A 17,014-nucleotide genomic window follows, 5' to 3' on the forward strand; every position below is an offset into this window, starting at 1 on the left:
TCTATATACACCAGGATAATTTTGTTCAAACTCTGCCTGTGAATCTGTACAAATTAGGACACTTTTTACCTTTGAAAGCCTTGATTTCTCCATTATAATAGTTTCCACGTGGTACAAGATGGCCCAAAAGTTCTTTCCAAGAGTTGTATTCATGCTTTAAAGTTAGCCTACCCCCAGAGCCTGGAAAGCCTCTCCAAGGGCTGACTCTTACACATCTTTCACTAGAGTTCCTTTCTGGCAAATGAAAAGCGAGCTGGTTCTTATAGTAAGTAGCTCCTGTTGTATATGTATAAATGCTTATCACACAATATTGTTTCACATTTACCCATATCTATAAAATTTGTATTTAAAAAAAATAAAAGATTTGAAACATGAAAAAAATCAAAACTTTTCTTCCCGATGCTCGTGTAGATAGGGAAAGAGATGGTTTGGGGTTCAGGTTTGCCTGTAGGCTGATAAATTGTCCTCTTAACGGAAGCTGGACATTCCCCAGAATGTTCAGTGCTAAGGCAAACCACATCCCGGGAAAATATTATGACTCTATTTCCGACTGTAAATAATTATAATTATATTTGCTGCTTTGCTTTGTTACTATTAGAAAACTGTCTGGGTTGGGACATAGTTTCTGGAACTATAATTATTGGATCTCAGCATCAAATCATTTCTGTAGCCGATTTACTGAAAACATTCTTCTTGGGACTCAGTTGTAAAAAATGAAGAGCTGAACACGTTAACTGCCCCAAGACAACCCAGTTCTCATCTTAACTTCTTTGACACCTTTCAGGAGGAGCATTGACAGGTAACAGACGAACTGTTCACTAAAGCTTTTCCACACTTGCTATCACCACAGCCACATCTTTAACCATAATCAGACCCAGGGGATGCTTCAGAAGCAATTTACCGAGCTCACAGCAGGGGGAGGGTGGAGGCTGATGGCAGGGCTATATGCAGAGCATGAGGGGTCTGGGACGTTTCTCCTGAGTGCATACCTCACCCACTTCATGGCTGCCATTTACTAGCGTGACTGAGGAGGTAAGAGAGGGTTTCAGTTCTGCTTTCACAGTTGGAGTTGAGAATTTTATTCTCCTTTTCAAATCCTGAAGTGATCAGGGTGCAGTGTTCTGAAGAGGCAGAGGCTCTTTGTGACTTAGAGTTTTTCCTTCTGCCTCCAGTTCCTGTATTTACACTTTATAGCTATTGCTATTGCTGCCTGTTATCCTACTACTCTAGTCTCATTTTTAAAAAGATATATGTTCATTTGAAAGGCAAATTTACAGAGAGAAGGAGAGACCGAGAGGGATAGATCTTCTATCCACCGGTTTACTTCTGAAATGGCCACAACAGCCGGAGCTGAGCAGATCTGAAGCCAGGAGCCAGGGACTTCTTCCAGGTCTCCCACATGGGTGTAAGGTGGACTTGGGCCACCCTCTGCTGCTTTCCTGGGCCATAATCAGGGAGTGGGGTTGAAAACGGAGCAGCTACAACATGAACCAGTGCCTGTTTGGAATGTTGGCACTTGAAAACGGAGGACTAGCCTGTTGAGCCATGATGCTAGCTTCTATTTTAGTCTCACTCTTATAGTTTTACTCTATGGTATGAGTGGGTTGGGCTCAGAGATAATTTTGTAAAACTTTAAAGTGATTGACTTATACTCTAATATTCTCATCAAGCTAGATAAAATACTGATACAAAAGAACACAATTAGTGATTTGGGATTTGGAATCTGAAAATGGGAACAAATTTGGAGAAAAGTCCCAGGAATCTCAACCCCTAAATATCTGTCTTAATCACTGCATTGCTGGTTATTATTTATTCAATACATGACTCTCCCCAGGTATGTGGATACAGCATTTAAATGTTTGACTCTATGTGCTTTTTCTATTCTATAGATGAAAAAAAAAAAGATATGAAGAATTTGACAAAAGTTACAGCTATTATGTGGCAAAGGTGAGACAACTAGGATTTTATATGTATAAGAAGTTGTTTTACTTACTTGATTCATTCTAAACTTTAAAATAATGCTCATTATGCTATCTTCCTAAGGTATTTTATCTATGAAATCAATATTTTATATAGTTATGGTGGGAAATATATAAAACTCTCCAGCTTTATAGTCATTAATACCTGCTTAAACATTGAGGATAAAACAAAATGAAACACAAATATGGGATGTCAAACCTTATTGGCGAGAGAGAAACTAATTGAATAACTAGCCAAAGATGTAATAATGCAATATGTTTCTAAAGTGTATAAGAGCCAAGAGGAATAGTATGTGTAAGAAGTATAATAGGGAAACACAAATAGGAGTAGAGAAATGTAAGTGATTAGACTAGTTGGAAAATGGCAAATTTTTTTGATAGTTCTGCTGCTACTGTATGCCATGGTAAGGGTTAAAATTATTATTTGATTGGTTTTAGAGGGTAATTTAGAGCCAGCAATAGATTTTCAGTAGGAATGTAATTTTATTTGTATTGTAACCGAGTAATCTAGTTGCTTTGTAGGGAATGATTTCTCAGCATGACACCAAGCTAAGTAATCAAAAAAGAAATTTCTGAAGGTATTCTAGTTAAAAATACTGAGAAACGTCCAACCACTGGAAGGGAAATGAAGAATGAAAGTCAGATTTACTTGCTGTGACCATAGGCTGATAGATCTGTGATGCCTTTTAGGTTTTAGTTGGCATGAGCACATAGATAGATTTAATGAACTTAAATGGTAGAAGGGCTATAGAAAATGGTCATGTATGATGATATAACAAACAGTTTAGTTTTGTGTATGTTATGTTTGTGATTTGTGGTCTGTTACAACTGATAGCTGAAGCAGGAGCTCTATGCATGAATGAAAAACATTCATGAAAATAATTTTTGAGAATTTTGTGAAATGGGAAGACATATAAGTGATGTCTAGAATAATATGAGGAGTTAATAAAGGATTTGTTGGTGGTATTTGTTTCACATGTAGTAACTGCTGAACTAGTCTCTCCTCAAGGCAGAATTCCTTTTGGTTACTGGCTTGATTCCCAGCTGTTCCATTTCTGATTCAGCTGTCTGCAAATGCATCTGGGAAAATAGCAGAAGACAGCCCAAGTGGTTGGACGCTTGCACTCATGTGGGAAACCTGAACGAAACATCAGGCTTCTGGCTTCAGCTCAGTGATTGAAGTTGTTTATGACATGAACCGGTGGGTGGAAAAAGTCTCTCTCTTTCTCTGTATTTCTGTTTCTCCTTCTTTGTCTCTAGCTTTGCTTTTTATGTCAACAAATAAATTTTTAAAAAAATGTTGATAGGGCCCGGCGCGGTGGCGCAAGTGGTTAAAGGTCCTCGCCTTGCACGCCCGGGATCCCATATGGGCGCCGGTTCTAATCCCGGCAGCCCCGCTTCCCTTCCAGCTCCCTGCTTGTGGCCTGGGAAAGCAGTCGAGGACAGCCCAAAGCTTTGGGAACCTGCACCCATGTGGGAGACCCGGAAGAGGCTCCTGGCTTCGGATCGGCATAGCATCGGCCCGTTGCGCTCACTTGGGGAGTGAATCATCGGACGGAAGATCTTCCTCTCTGTCTCTCCTCTCTGTATATCCGCCTTTCCAATGAAAAAATAATAAAAATAAATCTTTAAAAAAAAATGTTGATATCTGAGTTTGAGGTACAGAGATTATCAAAGTAGACTGAGTAATGGATTTAAAAAATATTTGAGAGGCAGAGAAGGTGGGGAGGGGGAGAAAGAGAATGAGAGAAAGAGAGGGAAAGATAGAGAAAGAGAGAAAGAGAGGAAGAGAGAGAAAGAGAAAGAGACAGCGAAAAAGAGATTTCTACTGGTTCCCAGCAAAAATGCTTGAGATTAGGCCTAGGTTGAAGCCAGGAGCCAGGAATTTAATCCAAGTTTCCTAGGTGGGTTACAGGAACCTAATTATTGGGTCATAATATTTCCTCCCATGGTTTGCATTAGCAGGAGGCTGGAATTGGGAGCAAGAGCCAAAAAAGTCAAAACCAGGCACTGCAAAGTAGAATACAAGAATCTTAACTGAGGTGTTAACTGTTAAGAAGAAACATGCTTTTCCTAACAATAGGGCCTTTATTTTTAAATTTCTCAATGGAATTTAACATACAGAAATTATAGACTCCTTGACCTAAAGAGAGAAAAACAATTTGATCATGTGAGAGAACCAGGAACAAGCAAGTATGGAAGAATGAGATTCTGGATGCTTTGTGAATAATGCAGGGACTCACCAACAGAAAGAATGAAAACTGAAGTGACGCTTAAGTGTGAGTGAGAGGAGGGTCAACCTGGGACACAAGGGGAAATCTCAACTGTGCAGGAAGGAACAAATCTGTAGATAGAAAATATTCAGACTTTGTGGAGGACATACTGTACCTGATTATTGAAGAAGCTGATAAGTAAAAACTGGGAGAGGGAAAACCATTTTCAATCATTAGAGAAAAATTTACACCTATTTAAAGAATTTACACAGGAAGAATGTTTAAGAGGAATTAATGCAGGGAAGGAGCTGGAGTCCCTAACAGGGCTGGCGATGTTGGCAGACTGCAGAAATCCTGAAATGTAATCTCTTCCTTCCAGATCTTTCTGTGATCCTCAGTATTAGAATCTAAGCATCACTGTTAGTCTTGTCCTAAGACACCAACAGTTCCTGTTCTTCACAATTCTGTTCTTCACAATTCTTCACTCTGGTTGTATTTCCCTGAGTGCCACTCAGTGTCCTCATGAAAGACTTTGGGACCAACATCTCCAGTACCTCCAGCTTTACCTTCACAGGCTTCCCAGAGATGGAAGATCTGGAGCCCTGGCTGGCAGCCCTCCTCCTGCTGCTTTATGCTATCTCCATTGTAGGGAACACCTTAATTCTCTTCATTGTAAAGGAGGAGCAGAGCTTGCACCAGCCAATGTACTACTTTTTATCTCTTTTGTCTATCAATGACCTGGGTGTGTCCTTTTCCACATTGCCCACTGTGCTGGCTGCTATGTGTTTTCATGTATCTGAAACTACTTTTGAGGCTTGTCTGTCCCAAATGTTCTTCATTCACTTTTTTTCCTGGTCAGAGTCTGGGATTCTGCTGGCCATGAGTTTTGACCGCTATGTGGCCATCTGTAATCCCTTGCGCTATTCAACTGTGCTCACCGACACCCATGTGGCCCACATTGCCATATATATCATCATCCGCAGCTTCTGCATGGTCTTCCCACTTCCCTTCCTCCTGAGGAGGTTGTCTTTTTGTAAGGCCAATGTGTTGACACATTCTTACTGCTTGCATCCTGACCTGATCCGCCTACCCTGTGGAGATACTACCATCAATAGTATGTATGGCTTGTTCATTGTCATCTCTGCATTTGGTGTGGATTCAGTGCTTATCCTTCTCTCCTACGTGTTAATTCTACACTCTGTGTTGGCTATCTCTTCCCAGGAAGGGAGGCTTAAGACACTCAACACATGTGCGTCACATATCTGTGCTGTGCTTATTTTCTACGTGCCCATGGTGAGTGTGTCCATGGTACACAGATTTGGGAATCATATTCCTGAATATATACACAAGTTGATGTCCCTGATCTATCTTTTTGTGCCTCCAATGCTTAACCCAATTATATATTCCATTAAGACAAAGGAGATTCGCAGGAAGTTACACAAGATGTTGCTCGGATGTAAACTGTGATCTTGAAGGAAGCTTTGGGAAAGCCATATGTCTTAGGAGTTTTGGGTCATTATTAATGTATGGGTATAGAAAGTACCTCTTTGGAGTCTTTCAATCACCTTTTATACATGGATCTAAAATTAGGGCTCCTGCCATCAGTTATATAGTCTAAGTCTGACTATAAAATATAACGAAAAGCATCAGACTGCCCTCTTATAATAATCCAAGTAAAAGGTTGCCACAAATGATTTCTCTCATAGACATCAAGGAAGAGGATTTTGAAGGCTTACAGTAAAATAGTGAAATCATGTCCTAGTAAACTTGTAATAGCTATTCTTCCCAGTAATCCTCAATGTGCAATATGCACATACATATCATGTTATAATTCAGGATTATGTTATTTAACATCATAGGCATAACTCAAGAATTGTTAATGAAATAAGACTGTATCTTCAGACTTTAAAACTCAAGTGTGATTTTGATAATGTTTATATTTATGAAATAAATAAGAGTACTGCCATATTGTATACAATAGAAAATACATTGCTGTCACGTTTTATTATAAAATGTAAAACATTTAACGTGTGAAATTTTGGATTTTATAACAATGAAGAGTGCTTTGTGAAAGTCATATGCGGTTATTCGTCAGCTATAAGTAGAGGGAGAATGTTGTGCCTTCCCAGGAGCTGCCAAGCACTGAGTGCAAGATGAATTCATCTTGGCAATGGCTGGATGAGCAGGGGCGGCTTGGCTTCGTGGTCTGCTGGAACAGGGGCTCAACATTCTGGAGACGGCAGCCCAGCCCCGAGTCTTCACCACAGGCTGCCACAAGGGAAGTGTGGCTGGTGCATGGCAGGAAATTCAGAGTACCGCTCACTAAGAGGAAGGAATTGAAGCAAGCACACTGGAGTGTACACTAGCAGGTTGGCACTTAATAGGAGCAGGAGGATGATACAGAGCCTTTCACTGGGCAGGGTGCTGGCAGTGATTGGGCTTCAACCACACTAAGTGACAAATATCCTCTCAAATATCTTAGAAATACACTCCTCTCCTTTAGGAGATCCATATTCTGAGTAGAAATTGGGTAGATGGCTTTGAGATTGGTGAAACTGAAAGTAACCCTCACCTTCTCCAAGTCCTGGTGAAGATGAGAGGATCAGACACTGTGCTCGCAGTCCTAAGCATCTGAAAAAATCAGAAATGTGTTAATGTTCTGTAATGTGCAAATCTTCCTAAAATATGTAGCCTTATTCCAAAGGATACCCTAGGAAGTGGGTGAAAAATCACCTAAGAGAGACAGAAGGTTCTAATCCAGGACACAGAGAGGAAGCAGATGCACAGAAACTGTGCAAGAGCTTAACATGATTTCTGGAGTTGGTGTGCCAGACATAAGCAAGGCCTGTAAGGCCTAGGACGGGGAGAGACGGAGCAACATACCTGAAAACCACCCTTATCTCCGACACATAGCAGAGCCTCACAGAAAGTTGCTGTTTTGAGCTTTTGCAAAACTGCAGAGAGTCTTAGAACTAAAAAGCTGAAAAACCTAGCGAGTCCTCTTCCTCCTAATCATCCTGGAAAACCAAAGTTTAACTGCATTTTTTATGTAGGGACAAAAAGGAAATATTAGTGAAATCTGAGGAATCATAAGCAAGAATGAAAAAGCCATCAAGGACAAAGGTTAACCAATGACCCTTGTAGTCACATTAGTGAGGGGGGAGACATTCTGTTTTTTTTTTTTTTTAATAAAATCTATATAAAGAGAACACATTTTTTGTGTTTCATAAATCCACTTTTGAGAGCATAATGATACTTCTCACTCTTCTTCCCTCATACTCCTTCTCCTTTTCTTATTTTTCTTTTAATTTTTTTAGCCATATATTTTCAATTTCTTGAAATGCTGGTGTAGCAATACCTGAGTATTAGAGATCAGCTTACAGATTTCAGCATATTTTAAGCTTTTAAAATTATGGTGGCCTAGCAACTAAAGTTCTTGCCTTGAAAGCACCAGAATCCCATATGGGCCCCAGTTCTAATCCCAGCATCCCTGCTTTCCATCTAGCTCCCTGCTTGTAGCCTGGGTAAGCAGTCAAGGATGGCCCAAAGCCTTGGGACCCTGCACCTGCATGGGAGACCTGGAGGAGGTTCCTGGCTCCTGGCTTCAGATTGGCGCAGCACCGGCCATTGTGGTCACTTGGAGAGTGAATCATTGGACAGAAGATCCTCCTCTCTGTGTCTCATTCTCTCTGCTGTATATCTGACTTTGCAATAAAAATAAATCTTTAAAAAAAGTGACCTTTAGTTTCATCCACCAAATTGAGAACTCACATAAAATTTTAGTGAAGTATAAAGTAGAGTTCTGTCTATAGGCAACTTGCAGCTGTGCTGCAAGAAGAAATACCTATTTCTGAAATTGCTAGCTGGCTATGGTTTAGTTGTGTAGACAGAATTCAAAGATGAATCCCATGATCTCAATTCCTGACATCACTCCTGTTGAGTTTGCTATATTACATGGTAAAAGAGATTTTACAGATGCAATTGGATTACTAGTCAGTTGATTTTAACATGGGTAATGTAACAGAATGCACTGTGATCTTTTTCAAGAGGGGTATTTTCTCTGATTGTTCCTAAAAGAGCAGTAAGAAAGATTATGAGAATGAGCGGGATTTGACATGCCATTAGTAACTTAGAGATGCAGAAGCCACATAATGAGGATTGAAGCCTGTTCTAGCAGCTGTGGAAGATCTCCAGCTGAAAACGGGAGCCTCATTCCTCCAATTGCAAGGAGTTCAATTCTGTCAGCAATTGGAATGAGGCTGGAAAAAGCAAAGCTTCTTGACGATCAAATGTGTTCAATATTTACAGAATAATTAGTATCAATGAGCAGTAATGAACTTGACTATTAAGACTAAAAAATTGACCATGATGGAAAATTTTTTAGAGTCCACTTTTCACCACAAAATAGAAATTGTCACCCAGAAAGCTTATTTCCCCCATGTTGTAATTATGGGCTCTTTGCCTTAACTATGTAGCCTGCCCACTCTTAGCACTCATATGGCTCACATTAACATTTGCCATTTATCCACTCTTCCACCACACTGCAGGTGCTCTAAGCATAGTGAAGCTGTGTAAGTGGTTATTTCAAGGTACATGTAGTGTGGTAGAGTGATCATATCCCAGGAGAATCTGAAACATCCCTTCCACATTTTCTCAGGTGGGTGTCTCTCAAAAACTTTAAAGACTAGATCCCATCATCCACTGAGTCCTCAAATCTAGCACCATGTGTGGCATATTTTAAGTTTCCATCAACACTGCGAGTGAGCGAGTTGCTAAACTACCTATAAGTGAATAAGAATAAAAACCAAGGAAAGAAGCACTACAATAACTAGGTTCACACTTCCCTCCACAACTCCTCAAAGCATCACAATGGTTTAGACTTGGGGTTGAGTAAAACACAATGGGAAAATGCCTCTGGTAGAAGGAAAATAAAGCTGAGAAATATGTTAGGGAGAATTTCCAGAGCAACTGAGAATAAATGATGTCAGATCAAGATATCTGATATCCAAATCCTCTCTTTGCATTTATATTAACAGACATATTTGTTTGTCATCTAGTCTTTAAATGAAGTTGTAATGTATCAGTATTTTGGGTATGTGAAGCGTGCTTTCAGAAGTTTATGGGACATGTTTTGCTGTGGTTTGTAGTTTACATTTAAAGAATGCTGCTGGTGTATGCAAATTTTATTGACAATATCAAATCTTTAGAGGTTGTCAGCTGACAAGCCAATTAAATAATTCTACAAAGGACAGTTTATTCCCTTTATAGTCTCACAGAAATTTGGTAAGTAAATCTTGTACATATACTTAAAGAAGAGCAAAAAAAAATTCCACGAAACTATGCTACATATTTGAATAAAAACCCACACCCCCAGTTTACGAAAAAAATATGAAATCAACTTTACTGGAAGAATGCAAAGGGTAGCCTAGTTAGGCTTCAAGATACCTTCAAGTTATCTAGTTAGGTATGAAGATGAGCAGTAACTAATAGACACTTTCTTCAGATTCTGCCATCAGAAAGCCTTGACTATAAATGTTTTGTGACCTTGAGTCACCCTGTTCAAGATTCAAGTTTCAAGGGAATCAGCCCTGCCTGTTTAAGTTCCCAGGCAAACAACTTGTCCAAAGGAGTTGGATCACTTGATTGGCAGTCCCAGCATGTGGGATGCAGAGGGGTGCCTTGCCAAAGGAAAAGTGGGTGCTAGCACCAGAAAGGGGAAGAATTTCTGGTTTGGCAAAAACAAACAGATTCTGCCACAGAAGCCTGTGGAGTACTTTATGTCCTATTATTAAGATATTGGATACGGTGCATTTTCTTCCTTATAGTGGTTTTCATGATTTGGACATTGGAACATTAAGGATGGTCCATAAACAGGGTTGAAAGGACACCGTGGAGTTAAAAATTCTTGTCAAAAATGCAGTTCCTTCACCCAGACTGCTCTAGGAGGAGAGCTAGGGGGAATGGAGAAACATTTCCCCTGACATCATCCCCCTGGCTCAGTTAGTACATTTGTCCTAGTGAACATGAAAAGCATCAATGGCAGCAAATTTAGCAACCTTTCCTTCATCCTTCCCATTATATACAACGGTTTGAACTTCAGAAACCTGTGGTTGACTAAGCAAACGTTTTTTAAAAAGTCTTTAAAAAGTGGCTATTAACTTATTAACCTTAAGGTAAATGGACTCTGCAGATGATACACACTTTTCCAGATTTTCCTCTTCATCATTCAATTCTTGGGCAAATATAAAGGGCCAGGACTGTGTTCCTACCATTGGCTGCTGTAATTCCATACTTCTACAACCAAAAGGCATCTCATACTATTTTGGGGAATAAATGGATCATCAGTAGAATAAACATAATTCCTGCTGTAAGAAGACATTTTGTGTGAAAGATTTTTTCAAAGAAAGTTTATCCAAAAAATAAGCAGTTTTTACTTTCAGAATATTTAGAATCATCATAGATTTTAGAAGGAAAGAAAATATATTTTGGACATTTTGTTTTGGAGTCAGATTATATTTGTAACTATTTCTAACATACTGTGTGATTTACCTATTGCCTACGACCCCTTGCAGAAATTAGAATTCCTAAGGATAGAGATCATTGCCATTTTTGTTGTCAGGTGGGCTTTCAATTATGTACTTAATAAGCATTTGAATAGATTAACTCTACATATTTTACTGTTGTTACGTTGGAAATTAATTTGATGTCTCTTTTAGTATAGTAAAATTTTCATATGGACAGATAACTTTGTTTTGAACTAGGATGGCACATTATCTTTGGTTTTAAATAAATATTTGATTGATAAATAAAATATTTTAATAAAAAATATGAAATCAAATCAAATGTTAGTTTCTGATATTCATATCACCATACATAACAGCTTCCCTCTAAATGTGCAGTGGACAATCCCTTGGCAGACTCCTGACCAGTTGTTTCAAGTTAGGAAGGTGGTAACTCACTGAGTGACGGCTCACCTTGTAAACTGCTTGTTCTTTCTAAGAGAACCGCCTGAATTTAGAAGCCAATGCTGTACTCAGTGGTTGGGGTCTATTAGTTATCTGTGCTGAAATGTTCACGCAGCAACAGATCTCTTTTTATCTGACCCTGCAAGAAAGCAAGGATGGTCTAGAGCACAGTTAGAAAACGCGTCCGCTGGATAACTGAACAGTCTCCTCCTGAGGAACTGCCCTTGCAGCATGGAGCTTGAGATAAACTCCCTGTGCCCGTTCTTCATTTATCATATAAAACGTTGTGTGAAAAACTCTGCACTCAACTGAAGTGTACATTCAAGAGCAAAACAATGTACTTATTCTCTGTTGGATTCTTTTTACTTAGCAAAGAGATAAGCTTTTAAAATAAAACATTGTATAAATGAAACAAAAAAATGAGGAAGGAGAGTGAGAGCATTGATAGGAAGTGGGGTAGAATGATAACCATCACTATGGTCCTAAACCTAAATAGAAAAATCTACATAAAAATTCATACAAAAATCATATGAAAAAACAAAAAAATCTACATACAAAAAATCATACAGAAAACACAAAATCATACAAAAAATTACAAAAAAATCATACAAAACATCTACATACAAAAAAATCTAAATACAAAATACATGGAATTCAATCACTTTACAGAAATAATTAAAAACCAAACAAATCTTGTCCTAAACAGAGCTATTGCGTATCGAGATCACTTTAGGTGTTTAGAAAAGAAAGCTGATACTTAACCCTGCACAGATACGTGAACATTGACCTTTTCTGTCAAGGATTTTTTTCCGAGTACCATTCCCTGGGTTCACAAAGAAATTAGTTTCACTGAAGTCCAAGTAATATGAATTGTATTTTTTTCATTCTCTATTAGATTGCAGGGATCCTGGTCCTTATCCATGGGTCACAGAGGTAGAGAATGTTCCCCTATCAATACTGTCTTTCCTTGTTCCTCCTCTCTCTCCCTACTAGCCTACCCAGCTCTGACCCCGGAGGATACAAAATGCACTCATGCATGAAAAGACAACATAGAATGATGCTCTGTATTATTTTTATATTTTCTATAAATGATGGATGACTTTGCCCAGGTTTCAAACAAATCCTAAGAAGTTTCTCAAAAATGAGTAGGAGAGTTTCTCTTTGCTTCTTTTTTTCTAGGCCAAATTCATGAGTTTTTGCCATATCAGGAGGGAAAAATTGATGAAAAGAAAAGCAGAGCAATCAAAAGGTGGCGAATATGCAGTTCCAGCTCAGAAACCAAAACTTACTTTAGGTCCACCAAGATCATAGCAGCAGGTGGTGCTCTAAGGCTTCTTCTGGAGAGGAGAAAAAGTCCAACACTCTCTCCCTTAGCCTCCGAAAAGCAGGGGCTCTTCCAATCGGGGAAGTAGAAAGGAAAGAGAAAGTAACATGGAAAGGACCCTGAAACTTAGAGGGAGCTGGTGTCTCCTTGCTCCTGGCCCTTTCTCCTTATGCCCTTGGGTTTCAAGGTCAGACTTATTTTGTCAAAAGTATGTCTCCTCTTCTAAGATCTGGCAAATGCTCAGTGTTCCTAGCTTTCTTAAGTCTTGTCTGCATGGGTGTCTTCCTTTGAAATTGAAATCACATACTGTCAAAATCATCATTTTAAAAACCATTCAGAAATCCTTCATGTTCATTTTATTTGGGAGGCAGAGACATGGAAGAGACAGACAAGAGAGACTAGGGAGGCATTTTCTGGCAAATGTGTGCAACACCAAGGGCTGGGCCAAGTTGAAACCGGGAGGCCAGAACTGCAGCTGGACTTCTTATGATGATAATGGAGACTCGAGCACTTGAGCCACAGTCTGCTGTTTCCAGAGCTGTGCATCAGGAAGCAGCTGGACGGAAAGCACAGCAGCTGGACTGGAAGCACCATAGCTAGGATACAACTCCAGTATGGGATGTAGCTTCCCAAGTAGAAACACAAGGCATTGTGTCAAACGCCCACTCTGAATTATTCTTTGTTGTTGAGAAACTGTCTTCTTATATGAAGAAAAATGGCATTTAATCGACAGAATATTGTACTCCACTGCAGATCACAAGATAATTAGCTACTTTGTGAAGTTACGTTGAGTTATGTTATTAAATCATTTCCCTAAAACCAGACATATCTGTGGGCCAGGCACCTATTGAGTCTGTTTTGTACTCACGAGTAGTTTTGGAAATTTGTCTTGTAACATTTGCATTATGTCCACTCTGAAATAGCTCCCTCCATAGGTGACATTTCATGTATTTCAAAAATACAGCTTTTATCTATAGAAAAACTCTAGGTAATTTGCATTTTATTCCTTTTGATGTTCCAGGGCATTTTTTTTTGTCCTGGTAAATTAGATTACATTAGATTAGACTTCATTGGCTACCTCTTGAATATTTTCTTCTTTTTTTAAAGATCTATTTATTTGCTTGTAAATGAGAGTTACAGAGAGAGGAGGACACACACACACACACACAGATTTCTCATCTTCTGGTTCACTTCTCAAATGGTCGCAATGGCTAGAGCTAGGCCAGTCTGAAGTTAGGAGCCAGGAACTTCCTTCAGATTTCTGACTTAGGCGAAGGGGCCTGACACCTTGGGTCATCTTTTTTGTTTGTTTGTTTGTTTTTCCAGGCTACCAGTAGGGAGCTGGATCAGAATTGCAGCAGCCAGGATTAGAACCAGTGCCCATAAAGAATCCTGGTGCCCACAAGCAGAGAATTAGCTAGAGAAGCCACCATGAAGGCCCCTTGAATCTTTTCTTCTAGAAGTAAGCCTAAACTTAAATTAAGATTATCAAAATTAAGCCAACTAATTTATTATTTCTTTCTGTCACTCTGATATCAAGGAAAGAATATGTAAGAGTAAATCAGTTTAACAGAAGATTGAAAGAGTATTTTTTTTTCTGGGTTTTCAAGGACGTTTTGGAACTAGGAGCCTTTTCTGATGTCTCTTAACATGTCATTGTGTGGAAGAAAACTTATAGTTTAAATATTTATTTTATTTTTAATTGAAAGGCGTTTTTACACACACACAGATCTTCCACCCACTGATTCATCCCCCAAATGATCACAATGGCTGAAAGAAAACTTAGTTTCTACCAAGGGAGCAGAAAGAGAAGTAATGCCCCTAGCATTATGTTTTCTTGACAAAATGTTATGGCTCAGCTATTTCAGGTGTTGCAAATACTGAGCAGTGTTTTCCTTGTGAGGTGGTTTGAAATGTTGAGTGTCAGACAGATAAAAGGTGAAGAGGAGTCTGGGGATATTTCTAAATGTTAGCATCTGTCAATTTTTCTCAGCCATATTTGTTCATATATATTGATTTGAGTTTTGATAACACATTGCAATTTATTTTGAGAAGTAGGAGCAGTAGATGAGTATTTGAAATAATAGCGTTATGAAAAGCAAGCACAGAAATAGTCATGTTAATAGTTAAACCCATTAGACAAAGATACAGTATTTCTAATAGTTGAAGGGCACACCAATACTACAAAGAAGCTGATATTGAATATTGTAGGGAACACATATTATCTTTGGTAGCCAGAATAATTAACTCAATTTTTGTGCCTTATAAGATTTTAATGACTGTTAAGTGAAACATTTAAGGATTTAATGCACAGATAATTATATTAGTAAAATTCATTGTTGAAGCAAATGATTCTTAGCTCAGATTAATCAGCCTCTACAGGTGGTGCAGTCATACAATGGCTTGGGCATTTATCTTTTTTTTTTTTTAAAGATTTATTTTTACTATTTTTATTGGAATGGCAGATATACAGAGAGGAGAGAGAGAGGAAGATCTTCCACCGATGATTCACTCCCCAAGTGAGCGCAACGGCCGATGCTATGCCGATCCGAAGCCAGGAGCCTCTTCTGGGTCTCGTATGCGGGTGCAGGGTCCCAAAGCTTTGGGCCGTCCTCGACTGCTTTCCCGGGCCACAGGCAGGGAGCTGGATGGGAAGCGGGGCTGCCGGGATTAGAACCGGCGCCCATATGGGATCCCGGGCGTGCAAGGCGAGGACCTTAACCACTTGCGCCACCGCGCCGGGCCCTATCTTTGACTTTTATTTGTATTTACTAAGTGTACCATTCATTTGGATCTTCTTGTCTTTTGTTATGAGTTTCACAACTTAATTCCTAGCCTTATAATTCTTCCCCTAGTGTACACTTCTATTTTATACCCAGTGGTGATAATAATGATTATGATGATGAAAGTGATGATAATGGTGATAATGATAGCTCTGTTTTTGAGAGTCTAGGAAAGTCACATTTTGATACGTTGAAACATGCGGACCACCGCGCGGCGGATCTCCTTCGTCTTGGCGCTGTAAATGAGAGGATTGAGTACAGGGGGAACGAAGAGGTACACATTGGACATGAGGACGTGCAAGTAGCGTGGAGCATTCTTCCCAAAACGGTGCACTGTGGAGACCCCAATCATTGGCACATAAAATGCCAGTACCGCCAAGATGTGTGACACACATGTGTTGAGAGCTTTGAGGCGTTCCTCACGGGAAGCAATGGTCATCACAGAATGAAGAATGAACACATAGGAGAGGAAGATGAAAAGGAGATCCATGCCAAAGGTGGACACAAGTACGAAGAGTCCGTAGATGCTGTTGATGGTAATATCAGCACAGGCGAGCTTCATCATGTCTGGGTGCAGACAGTAGGAGTGGGAAAGGACATTGGATCTGCAGATAGGCAATCTCTTGATCAGGAATGGAAGGGGAAAGAGGGTAATGAAGCTTCTAGCTGTCACAGCTAAACCCATCCCAGCAATTACGTCGTTGGTGAGCACAGTAGCATAGCGCAATGGATTGCAAATAGCCACATAGCGATCAAAACTCATGGCCAATAGAATTCCCGACTCCATCATGGAGAAGGAGTGAATGAGAAACATCTGGATCAGGCAGGCATCAAATGAAATGTTGCGGGCATTAAGGCAGAAGGTTCTGAGTACAGTCGGCAGTGTAGCCATAGACATGAACACATCACTGAAGGACAACATAGACAGGAAATAGTACATAGGTGCATGGAGACTGGGCTCAAGGCGCACAGCTTGCAAGATTACCGTGTTTCCTCCAAGGGCCATGACATACATCAGACAGAGAGGTCCTGCCAACCAGGGGTGAGAACGCTCCAGACCAGGGATACCAGTTAAGAGGAAGGAAGCAGGATGAGTGACATTAAACAACCCCATAACAAGGTCAGATCTTCCGACTCAGAGAATGCTAAGAGTGGCACTTACTAGAGGATAAAGAACTAGGAATTATGATGAAATAAATATGAATAAAGAACTATGAGTGATAATATCTATACAATTGGAACTGATGCATTCATGTCAGGCTACAGGACAGGCTAATATTTCCCTTTATTCTGTGCAAGGAGAAACACATTGACAAGTTCATTAAGATATCAATTAATTACAAAGAAAATGTTTTAACCACGTTTTCCATTAACTTTTATGGATTTTAAAAGCATCATTTAGTGGAAATGTGTTAAGTCAATTAATAAGTGGTTATCAGAGAAGGAAATACAGAGTTTGAGTCACTAAGTTTCTGGAAGTTTCCAAATATTTCATATGTTTAACACTGTTGAGTCATTAACTAATGAGAGAATTTCCCAGAGCTGGCTTGAGATATGATGTGTTCTTGCATGGAAAGGCCAGGAGTAGTAGTATGTGGAAGGTAGACTCAGGGATTTTCATTTGCAGAGTTGCTTCAAAGGAAAAAAAACCAGATAAAAACAAAAAAAAGTCACACATTTGTAGAAAGTTGCAAATCTGTTAATACTTTCAGAAAAGCTATGAGCTCATTTGTAAACGTTTTAGATCCAC

The 17,014-nt window shown here is 39.4% G+C and overlaps 2 protein-coding genes across 14 annotated transcripts in view; one reads left to right on the forward strand and one right to left on the reverse strand.

The window, feature by feature from the left end:
- Window positions 1-899: 899 nt before the first annotated feature.
- LOC121145374 (olfactory receptor 51I2-like) overlaps window positions 900-17,014 on the forward strand; it is a 98,327-nt gene continuing 82,212 nt past the window's right edge. For 8 of the 13 annotated variants that reach the window (XR_005882001.1, XR_005882007.1, XR_005881997.1 and 5 more), the window contains exons 1-2: window positions 900-1,032; window positions 1,890-1,947. Coding sequence is in view for 2 of the 13 variants with exons in the window: in XM_040964172.1 (XP_040820106.1) it covers window positions 4,715-5,659 (945 nt within the window). In the remaining 11 variants the exon portion in view is untranslated. The other 5 variants (XR_005882002.1, XR_005882008.1, XR_005882006.1 and 2 more) reach the window with 4 other exon arrangements.
- Window positions 15,440-16,378, reverse strand: LOC121145376 (olfactory receptor 51I2). The gene has a single exon (XM_040964175.1). The coding sequence runs from the start codon at window positions 16,376-16,378 to the stop codon at window positions 15,440-15,442; it is 939 nt and encodes a 312-aa protein (XP_040820109.1).

The sequence above is a fragment of the Ochotona curzoniae genome, unplaced genomic scaffold (genome assembly GCF_017591425.1).
Source record: "Ochotona curzoniae isolate NIBS_2020 unplaced genomic scaffold, NIBS_Ocur_1.0 scaffold_3223, whole genome shotgun sequence".
In the NCBI taxonomy this organism is placed as follows: domain Eukaryota; kingdom Metazoa; phylum Chordata; class Mammalia; order Lagomorpha; family Ochotonidae; genus Ochotona; species Ochotona curzoniae.

Bases quoted from the DNA above. Each gene is read 5' to 3' on its own strand.
- LOC121145376 (XM_040964175.1), bottom strand. From the start codon at position 16,378: ATGGGGTTGTTTAATGTCACTCATCCTGCTTCCTTCCTCTTAACTGGT.